This window comes from Manis javanica, chromosome 1 (assembly GCF_040802235.1).
Source record: "Manis javanica isolate MJ-LG chromosome 1, MJ_LKY, whole genome shotgun sequence".
NCBI lineage: Eukaryota > Metazoa > Chordata > Mammalia > Pholidota > Manidae > Manis > Manis javanica.
The window spans coordinates 4,920,577-4,932,719 of NC_133156.1; the positions used below are offsets into that span (position 1 = coordinate 4,920,577).

At 36.2% G+C, this 12,143-nt stretch overlaps 1 protein-coding gene across 1 annotated transcript in view; it reads left to right on the forward strand.

Moving 5' to 3' along the window:
• The window catches only part of LOC118971128 (protein furry homolog), a 157,946-nt gene that overhangs the window by 65,765 nt on the left and 80,038 nt on the right, over positions 1 to 12,143 (forward strand). The window contains 3 exon segments of the mRNA XM_073235390.1: positions 4,251 to 4,422; positions 5,878 to 6,010; positions 9,492 to 9,596. Of these exon segments, the coding sequence (XP_073091491.1) occupies positions 4,251 to 4,422; positions 5,878 to 6,010; positions 9,492 to 9,596 (410 nt within the window).

Consider the following 12,143-nt stretch of genomic DNA (forward strand, 5'->3'; position numbering starts at 1 on the left):
TATCCTTGAGTACCATCTTCCATTTCTCTTGATATTCTAGGACTATGGAAGACCATATTCATCAGTAGCTGGTAATTAGAAGCTCAAAGGCATATCTATGACCCCACTCAACAGCACACACAAGGATGAGAATATGAAACATATGTCATACCCTTGATGAAATAGGTTATAGGACACAGTTTCTCAGGAAACAAATCCAGATTGTGTCTTAAATAATCTTCTAGAAATAGCTTATGGAATAAGGCCCAGGAATATAAAGGGTTATCTTACTACAAAGTCTGTGCTGCAAAGCCACTCAACAGTTAGGTAATCTCTTACCTATTGCCTTCTTTTAGTTCAGATGTAGGTGGCTTCCCATTTGCCCCCTTCATACCACAAGAACTTACTCATTGATGGTAAGAGTTCCTAGGTCACCCATTTCTCTCATTTTTGTCTTGGCCTAAACTAATGTGGAACCAGAGGTCCTAATGAGAGGCAGAGGCAAGAAGAAATAAAAGGCATACAGATTAGAAAGGAAGAAGAAAACTGTATGTATTTACAGACCACAATTGCCTATATAGAAAATACCAAGGAATCTAAAGAAAACCTACTAAAAATAATAAATGATTTTAGAAAGCTTGTATCATACAAGATTAAAAATGTAAAAGTCAATGCATTTTTACATTCTAGTGATGAACAGCTAGAAATCGAACATTTTACAATAATAATGAAAGCAAAACACTTAACAGTAAAGCTAATAAAATATGTGCAAGGCCTGAAAGCTAAACACTGAGAAAAATTTTTTAAAGTAGAACAAATAAATGATGATAAATACTGTCCGTGATTAAAAGATTTAAAATTATAAATGTCAATTGTCCCTAAATTGAGCTAATGGATTAAACTATAATCCCAATTAAAATCCCTAAAGCTTTTTCTATAGAAATCAACAGATTCTGAAATTAATATGGAAAGTATAAGGAACTAGAGTAACCACCATAGTTTTGAAAAAGAATAAAATTAGAGGACTAGCATGTCCTGATTTCAAAACTTACTATAAAGCTACAGTAATCTAGTACTGGCAGAGGGATGAATATAAAAACCAATGTAACAGAGTAGAGAACCCAGAAATAGCCCCATGTATATATGGTCAGTTGATTTTCAATGACAGTTTCAAGTTATTTCAATGAATAAAGGAGTCTTTCAAATAAATGGTGCTGAACAGTTGGACATCCACTTGAAAAATGATTACCCTTGACCCATAGTTTGCAGTGTATGCAAAAAATTAACTCAAAATGAATCATAAGCCTAAATGTGAAATCCAACATTATGAACCCTCCTGAAGAAAACATTGAGATAAAATCTTTGTGAGTTTCTTTGTGGGTAAACATTTTTTAGAACACAAAGAGCATAAATTATAAAAGAAAAAGTTGTTAAATTGAACATCATCAAATTAAGAAAGTGTGTATTTTAAAAGACACTGTTAGTAAAATGTAGAGCCACAGACTGGGAGAAATATTTGCAGAACACATATTGATTAAGCCACTTCTATTCAGACTATGTAAAGAACTCTAGCAATTCAATAACAAAATAAACAACCCAGTTTTTTAAATGGGCAAAATGAATAGCCTCTTTACTGAAGAAGAGATACAAATGACTAATAAACCCAAGAAAAGATGTTTAGCATCTTTAGTCATTAGAGAAATACAAGTTAAAACCACATTGAGATGTACAAGAAGGATACAGAGCAAATGGAACTTCATGCTGTTTTAGTAAGAATACGAAAAGCTACAACTTCCCCAAGGTAGTTTCCAAAAGAAATTAAAATTTTTATCTACAAAGGCTTGTATGAATATTTACAGCAGCTTTATTCATAATCACTGAAATTAGGAAAACCACTTGTGTTCAACAATGGACAAATAGCTAAACAAATTATGAGTCATTAATACATCAGGATAGTAGTCAGCAGTAAAAAGAAACAAAGTACTGATATTGCAACCTCTTAAAAATATTATGTGAAGTGAAAGAAGCCAGACACACAGGGCTGTGTCTGTTTGATTCACTTATGTCATGTTCTGGAAAAGGCAAAACTGTCAGGTTCTGGGCTTCAGGGAGAGGACTCAGTATAAAGAGGCATGATGGAACTTTTTGCGATGACGGAAATATTTTAAAACTTAACTATGATGGTGGTTATCTGACTATATTACAAAGACCTGTACAACTAAAAGGAGTGTATTGTACTACATAGTATTATCTCTGTAAACTTGACTTTATTTTTTTTAATTAAGTGGAGATTCTAGCCTACAATACATATTTGCCAGCAGGAACTTTCCTCATAACATGACACAAATCCTCATCATAGCCCTTCTATGATCAAAGGCATTATTATCCTTATTTTATAGTAAGGACGCTGAAAGTTGGGCTTGGAAAAGCTCAGTAATTTCTCAAGACCAGACAGATAACAAAAGGGAGAAGTATGATGCAGAACTATATAAAATACAAAAATGATTATTTTTGAAATTGAGTTGAAAATATGGATCCAAAATGACCTCATCTTGTGCCCTTAGTATTATCCAGAGGGAAGGAAAACCAGGAGACCTAGCAAGGATGGTCTGTAAATCACATAATATTTACAAATATTTGAGGCTTGACCATTTATGTCATTCCACAGTTATCCTCAGCATGATATTTCTTCGCTGAAAACATTGCCGTGTCTTGAGAAAAATACAGAAGACTAGAAACATTTCATTAAAGAACTACTAAAATAAATGAGGGAGTGAACAGACTTTAATATACAGTTAAATTTTTTAATGTTAATACTCTTTCTTCTAGAAAATGGAAAAAGAACACTATTAAAGACCATAAAAGTGTACATATGCATTGAATCAGATATGAATGAACCAGAGAAATATTCACCAAATCCTGGTTGAAATATCATTACTAAAGCTTGAATAAGTACAGTTGACCCTTGAACGACATGAGTTTGAACTGCACAGGTCCACTTATATGCAGAATTTTTCAATAAATATATTGGAAAACTGGAGATTTGCAACTATTTGAAAAAATGTGAAGTATATGTTAATCAACTGTTTATGTTATTGGTAAAGCTTCTAGTCAACACTGGTAGTTGTTTTGAGGGAATCAGAAGTTACGTGGGGGGGTTTAACTGTATGGGGTCAGCACCCTGTTTGTTGTTCAAGGGTCAGCTGTAGTTTTAACATGAATAGAAGTCAATATTAATGTTATAAAATGTAATCAAGTACCACAAGATAGGTGATTTGGACAAACCTGACAAGAAGAGCTTCCCACCTATTAGTTATGTGTTCAGTTTCCTCACCTGGAAGATGGGAATAATCATGACTTCCTTGCATGGCTATTTTAAAGATGAGAGTTAATAAGCAGTTCTAGACACATTTTAGGGACTCAATAAATTGTGCCTAGATTATCATGTTAATACTAGTAATATTATTGCCCACTGTAGATATTAGCCTATTATGGGAACTTATTACTTCATGTGGTTTGAAAATATTAGTGTGCTTTACAGTATAATGAAAATGCTTTATGCATGGCTGTTTAAGTACATACAGATGTTCTAGTAGCTTCTGATTTTTTAAGATCATCGCTACTGGGAGTAGCTGTCTTACTGAGCCATCTTTCAGAGCCAGTGTTATGCCTAACCTGAGCCTGACGAAGATAACTATCTGGCCCCAAATAGCATTTCTTCTTACAAGCTTATATGTTTTTACCAATAACAGGTTCTCTGGCACTGAATTTTTAAATTTTATTTTCAAACTTTCCAGCCTTTTTAAATAAGAAGTCAACAACCTGCAGTTCAGAGCAGACGATTTTTATTTTGTGATTTGCAACTCCTGTTTGTGTTCCTTCAGTCTTTGTGAATTAACACATGGCATATCTCTTCCTCCAGGAGACCTAAGAGCCTTTTGTTTACCACAGTTTACCTTAGTTGCAGCTGCTCCAAAGGATGACTGCCTGTCTTTTAGAGGTACACCTGGGATCTCCCAAACAGAACGTGTATGACCATCTCAAACATCCCCTCCCAAGTTTGGTGAAAATCTTGCCAGTTGTTTTCTTGTGACGCAGCAATAAGTAGTGACAGAGACTTTATTTTGTTTTCATAGGTTTGGCCTAAACTCTTGTGCATTTTAAATTACTTTCCCCATGCTAATCTAGATGGCAGACCATGCTTAAAATGGTTTAATTTGACTACAAATAGCAGGCCTTTCTTTTCATCACAAACATACTGTTTCTTACAGAGAATGAACATTGGTTTGTGGGCCTTCTTGGTAATAGCCGATAGCTTGCAGCAGAAAGATGGTGAGCCTCCCATGCCGGTCACAGGAGCTGTTCTCCCATCAGGAAACACACTGAGAGTGAAGAAAACATACTTGAGTAAAACACTAACGGAAGAGGAAGCCAAAATGACAGGTGGGTTTCAAAGACTGATACTTATCCTTAGTGAGAAACGCTTTTTAGAAGTTTATAAAAGTTGCTGATGAGACATTCCAACATTAATTGTTTTGATTGATTCATGCTGGGCTTTGTTTTACTGCCCTTTAAACTTTTTGGAACTTTCTGGTAAACATTTTTCCATTTAAATGCTAGACTTTTATCTATGATCTTTTCAGACTTCTAGTATTGATTATCTACAGTTAACAGTAAGTGAAATAAGTAAGACATCTGTGTCCTTTGGTAGGTAATCCTGTTTATAAGGCCACCATATATATAGTCATTCATTCATTAGTTCATTCATTTTTATATTTCTTCCCTTTCTTTTCAGTAAAATTACTTTAATCTGTGTTTTAAATATGCCAAGTCCCATTCACACCAGGTTATATTGTGGATTTAGTCCACATGAGACTATTTTTTTCTTTAATTTAGCTATTTGAATCCAGAGGTGATTTTTTTATTCGATTGTTTCTTTTTTATGGAATTTTGAAACTTGCTGAAAACTTTAAGATAGGTTGTGGATTCCAAAGACATGAAAGAAATACATGAGCAACTTTTTGCTTTAAAATGCTTAGCTTTAGGTATGCAATACTTGAATGAGTTCAGAAAGATTCAATGCATGAAATACAACCATTAATAAATATTCATTAACGTACAAATTTTAAATGCAAAGCAATTTACTTTTCATTTGGATTATATACATAAATATATAAAAGGTCATATACATATACGAAGTACATATGCTATACATATTTGTCTTCCACTGTAAGATACTGACACTATACTTAATGAAAACAGTAAAAACAATATAGCTAAGGTAAGTTTTCCTTCACTTAAAAATGAATGATATGAGGTCACTTTATTTTACTAAAAAGAACCCCACACATGTATTTTCAGAGAATAATACGAAGTTGTTAAAATCTTTGCCCCAAATGAGAATTGTCCTTTATGACACTAATGATTATGATTTTTCTTGTACTAACCAGAAACATAAAAATTCTAAGGTTAAACTTTTTATTTCCTTGTTTACTTTATTCCTTTTGGAATATTAGAATTCTTCTTTATTGAATTTAAATGAATTTTAGTGAACATCCTCTAAGCACATCCTCTAATCTAGAAAGAAATACTAGACTTTAAGTATCAAAAAAAGAAATACTTGATTTTAAGAAAGCAGTTTTAACCTACGACCTGGATTTGTTACAGATCCAGCAGGAGAAACTCATACACCTTGAATTTGCTAATTTTGACTAATTATGACAGGAACGAGGATTAGTTGAATGTCCTGCAGATCAAAGATTGAATTGGACTCTGCTCGAAGAAGTCAATGACCCATAGAAAGTCCTCAGTAAAAGCACAGCATAGAGGATGGATAAACTAGGATTTCATTCTTTGATAGGTTTAATCAAAGATGTAACTCTAGCACATGTTTTTCAGGCATGTCATTATATTACTCTCAAGTACGAAAAGCCATGGACAATATTTTAAGACACCTTGATAAGGAAGTAGGAAGGTGTATGATGCTAACGAACGTCCAGATGTTAAACAAAGAACCCGAAGACATGATCACGTGAGTACAGTGAAGACTGTTTGCAGTGAAGAATTCATTAGCCAAAGCACAACAGCAGAGATTCTTACCATTTATTCTATATTTTCTCATCTTCTTCAAGTCAAAGATAGTGAAAACATACTTTGATAATATTTGACTAACTCTGAAGATAAGATCAAACTGAGATTGACCTACTTTGGTTATATCCCATGTATCATTAGGCCAGTAAGTTAGACAGTAGGGCCTAGATACTTACTGTCCCCATTTAGAAGCAGTAATGTTTTGCTCCCAAGCTCTGTCACAGCCCATGGGCTATATATATATATAGTGATGTCACCAGTTTGCAGACACTCTATCTTTATAAATCTTACATTCATGGGTTTCTAGTGACTGTTCCTGAACGGTAAGAGTTTAACCTACTTATTAGTCTCCATGCAACTGAGTCTCTATGAAATATTGGCTTTTAGAAAGAAATACTCGATTCTAAGTATCAAAAAAAGAAATACTATATTTTAAGAAAGCATTTGTAACCTAAGACTGGATTTGTAATTAGAGCTCAGTAGGAGAAACTCATACACCTTGAATTTGCTAATTTTGACTAATTATGGCAGGAACGAGCATTAGGTTATAACTTTACATTTTAAGAAAGTTTGGATTTTATTGTTGGACTATGAGCTAAATTATATCTGGAACCTATAGAATAAATTTCCAAAAATATAATAAGAAAGATTTTTCTTGTCACTCCGCATATCCAGTTCCAAATACTACAATTAGTTGGAAGGTTGTTACCTATCTAGGGAAGTTCATATTGTGGGTGTGTATTTTTATCACAATGGTAGCATGTCAAAAACACAGTGTGACAAAACGAAACAAGGTAAAGCCAAGCAAAAACTACAGAATTATTTTGAATACATACTTAACAGTATATGAAGTTAAAATGAAAGCCTCCTTCCCTTGAAATCTGCAACCATTCATAGGCCCAGTGTGATTCCTCCCAGACCTTCCCCTGTGTCAACATAAATATATGTATATACATTTTCTTTACAAAAATAGGATTATACAATGCATATTATCCTGCAGAGTGTGAACTATTTGATTTAAATGATATGAAGATCATGATGTGCTGCTTTAGACTTTTCAATCAAAATGACAGCAGAACTGAAGTTGATCAAGGTTAATAAACATTAAATATATTTGTCTACAGCTCTAATTCTTACCTCACAAATTGTCCAACTGTCCAATAACATCATTATTATATACTCTTTGAATATATTAAAGCAACATTCAATTTATAATGTATAAAATATAAGAAATGCTTTTAAAACTTCTGCCCTATAGTTATTTCCTCTAAAAATAGTAAAGAAATGAAAGACCTAGAAAGGAAAACTATATCTATAATCAAGAAATCGTATGTTGGGTTCCGGACCAAAATGATATATTCAAAGTCATAAAAAGAAACAGGTTTAAACATAATGTAAACATTTCATTAGTATTTTAACCAATACCTTAAACTTTTTCTAAGGCAGTTCTTTACTTTTTCTTCTTTAGCCATCTTCAGACCTGCACCTCCCCCCCCCATTGGGATAGGGATATTTTACATGCAAGGCTTTTAGGCAGATCCCTGCGTGGAAAATAACTAATCACTACATTTCTCAAAAACCAGGGAGAAACATTAGGGAATTATATAAACATTTAGGAGGGGAGAACTGAGGTCCACACCACAGTAAAGGAAGCAGTCAGTGGAGTTGATAGACCAGATTGGTGCACCACGTCCGCAGGCCTTGCTCAGGGTATGAACTTGAACACGAGGCATTCTGTATTGCTTCATTTCCATTCACCATCCCTTTGGTGGTTCATGCTGGCAAAGTTTAATAATAATATCTGTTAATAAAAATTAGGTTATTTGGGGGGGCTCACATGCTTCCCTGTAACAGTCTGGAGAGTAAAAGGAAATTTCATCCCAACTAGAGTTCCTCATCTAGGCTTTATCAGCCTTCAGGTCCTGCAGAATTCACCTCACGCTTCAGGCCAGGCAGGGTCATCTGTTTTTTGACAGATAGGAAAATAATCCTGGCTGTTTAAAACATCTCGTGAGCACACTAGAACTGTTTGAATGACTCACTGGGTTGCAGAGGAACAGGTCACTAGCTCTAACTCTGTTCAGCTACTGAGAATATCACTTCAAGACTCCCCTTTCCTTGGGCTGATTGAAAACCAGGCATAATGGCTTCTTCTCTGGAGTCCTCATACGTCCCGTGCAAATGGAGTATAGAAAAGGAGAAGAAATCATGATATGGCTTTCCATAAAAACACAGTATTACAGAATTCAACATATATGCGTTTTATCTTTCACATCAATAACTTTGTATTCATGCCTAACAAATTTACAAAAGCATGCTGAAATGTAATGTCACAGGGCAAACTTGCTATCAGACAGGAAGGAGTCTGACCATCTTTAGATTATAGAGGGAATGTATTCTTTTCATTGCATTTCAAATCACCACAGTTACGGTTCCAGAAAGAAATTACTTCTATGTGACTTTGCATTTTCATTATTGTGTTGGTGTCCTATGATTGCATTAACTAGTGCCAATTTTATATTCTTAGAAAATTAAATCATCAGAATGGCAACATGCTATTATATTTGATCTCTTAGGTTATTTGAAAAATGATGGATAGTTTAGTTTTTTCATAAAGGTTATTGACAAAATATGTGGTTACAATCACCTACATATTCAAACAATTAAAAACTGAAATAAATTATCACAAAATGTACATTTTTCCTTTACATTATACAACAGAATATAGGAGGCATTCATTATCTTTAAACATTCATATTCTCAAGAAAGTAAAAAGAGAGGAAGAACCTCCATAGAAGTCAGGCCCAAAAGTATAGTTCTACAAAATCAGGAATGGGTGTACAAATACATCATTTCAGGATTTTACTTGACATTATGAAAGACTTATTTTTGGAAGCACTTAATGTTTTTAAAAAAGGAGGGTGGGAGCTCTAGAGAAGCATAACTCATCAGGGAGAGAAGCTTCCAGATACTGTGCTGTGAGAGGAAACCTTCACTTATATGCACTGAAATCCCATTTTTAAGTGCTAAATGTTGGAATGACTGCAGTGCATTCCTTAAGTGCTGATTCCTTTAGACGTTTCAGTGAATTCAATGTTTTTCAGTGTTTTAAATGCAGGCCACAGGGAACAAACCCCAAAGAATCCAACTGAATGGCAAGCAATCTGGTACAATGCTGTCGATATCAGCATTTTTCTTTATAGATATATCCCTCGGTCTAACATTAAATCTTTACAGGTTCTCTTAGAAATGGCCAAACTAGAAAGGGTAGAAACATTTGAAAATAAAATGGAGCAAACACCAGGCAGTGATTCAAGAGGCACAGATTCTAGTCTTTGTTCACATAGATGATTGATTTTTTTGTTAAATTTTTGTAACCTTTGACCTGTGTTTTATTGAAAAACTTTATTTTCAAATTCTAGGGGTGAGAGAAAGCCAAAAATAGATGTTTTCAGGACTTGTGTTGCTGCTATTCCTCGACTGCTTCCTGATGGGATGTCCAAACTTGAACTTATTGACCTGCTGGCTAGGGAGGTGAGCATGACAGTGGGCATTATCTGATCAAAATTGATATTAATCCTTCAGTATTACTTTGAAAAAAAAGTAGATGGATTATTAAAAACTGATCAATATTTACTAAATGAGGCATTATTCTAGGTACTATGTGGAGATTTTTTTGATGTGTTTTCTCCATGTTGAGAGGGTTTAATATCCATTAGAGAAGTAAATACATAAGCACATAAGGTACCTCACAGTATAAAGCCTGAAACTGCAAATTAATAGCTCAAAAAGTGTGCTATGTGAGTTCAGTGGGTAGAGGGATTGCTGTGGACTGTGGAAGTCAGCAAGTTACTCCTGGGAGATGGTGGAACTTCAATGCCCTTTAAAGGAAAGATAGAATTCAGAAAGGTGAAGGGAGAGATGTGAGCTGAAAGGGGGAGGAGGTGAGTCTGTCCTTAAGAGTTTATTCAGGGTCTGATTCCTAAGCTGAGGCCCCCAGACCCCAGGGGGCCAAGAAGGTGGGTAATGGGAATCCTAAGCTAGTTTTACTACTTCAGAAAGCTGCCAACCACCATAGGTTTCTCAGCCTTTCCATCCTCCCTAAGAATGTACAGCCCAACTAGAATCTAAAGTTAATTTGCCTGGAGTGAAATTATGTCATTACAGTTAAGTAAGCATAATTTTTCTCATGCTAATCTGAAGTTCTGTGACAGTTAATGCATGTCTTTCATTTAAAAATCAAATGTGACTTATTACCTAAATGCCATGTGGGATGCAGAATCATGGGAAGCACAGAGGACATGAATGAGGAAGAGCAACATCACCCTTGATTTGAGAAAAAAAGAAAAGGAGTTTAGAAACCCAATGATAAACAGAAAAAAAGACGAGAGGTGGATTTTCAGCTAATGTTTACTATAGCTGAGGCATTTGGACTAATGGAGTTTTTAAGCCGGAGGATTACATGATTAAAAAAGAAAAGTCATTTTAGGCTAGTTAATCTGATAATGATGGAATAGAGGAAAGCTCAGAGAAGGATAACAAATATTAGTGCTGACTGAATGAAAGATGCGTCATGTGTAACCTGGCTTACCTACGATCGCTGGCCCTTGAGAGCGCCCTTTCCAGCAATATCCAAATGAAATAACCCCAAGCCCCATCCCAGGTGGCTGCAGATTACTTCAGGCAGCCACGCCTCCTGCATGTCCCCACGGAGAACCGCGGGGATTGTGGCCATGGGGCTCTCTACTCCGGGCAGCCAGTTTGGACTCCAATGCTGATCCCTTCCCTGCTGGCAACTGATAGCTTTCACAGCCTCTGGTTCTTGCCATTTCCTCCTCAGTCCTGGTGCCAACACAGTCAGGCCTTTGCTACTTCAGTCACCACCAGCACGAGGATGAGGCTGGATTGTGAAGTTGCCCGAGGGCATGTTTCTCTGGAAACTGCTGTGTCAAGCCTTGGTGCTCTGACCAAAGGCTGTGCCCTCCTGGCTGGCTTCAGTCACCTGCTGTCACCTGCTCTGTGCTAAATCGGCAAAGTCTAGGTCACAGGTCCTTCCTTCCATTCCATGTTTAGGACATACTCTAAGGGAATATAAAGTTTTAAAAAATGACAACCTAGGCTTTTGCTGAGCCCTAGCAACTGAACGTGAGCAGAGCACATTCATTGGAGGTAGGGAAACAGTGGGAAAAAGGAAAACATAAGCCTGGGTCGGAAAGGAGCTTTCAGTTCTGGGAGAGATGATCTAAAGGATTCCCAGATAATGATGAGGTGGTTTGGGGGTGAGGGAAGCTGAGCAGTGAAGGAACCAAGATACTATGCAGGGTCACCCACACTAATACTGAGCCTCCCAGAATGACGGCACAGACTGAGAATAAAGAAAAGGCACCATGATACTTATATTGATAACTTGTTATCATAGATCTTGTTGCACAAAATAAAAGGCAACCATGAAAAAAAAAGTTACCATGTGCTGAATTACCCAGAGCAGCCTGTCTGTGTGCCATGGACGGAGATACAAGTAGCAGACAAGTATTTCCATGTAGGGGCGGGATTGCTGAGTGACAAGGCTGGGTGTGGTGGTGGAAACTGGAGAGCAGAAGACCCTTCTCCGTGGCCTGGGAGCCACCAGAGAAAGTGAAGCCACCATCTGAGAGATTTGGAGAAGGTACAAAAACCGCAAAGAAAACTGAATGGTTTGGAAATCCTGAATTTTGCATCCCTGCTTTGCCACTTTCCTAGCCCTGTGACCTAGGCACATTATTTAACCCACTGCCTATCTGTTTCGCTTGGTAAAATGGAATAATAGCGCCTATCTCATAAGATGGCTAGGCGCTAAATGGTAAGGCATGCACTTCGGATCCTCCAAGGGAAAATGTGCCAGCAGGTGAAAGACAGTTACTTTCCTTAAGGTGGAAAGATAGGTCCAATTATTTCAGTCAAGTTCTAACTGGTGATGGTTATGCACACTAAGGCCTTTGAAGTAGTAAGTTTTTTTAAAATGTCATGCAGTGTTCTGATAAAGTCTCTAAGGCGGCTTTGCTCCCAATCTGTGTGGGAGACTCTTACCTCTGGAA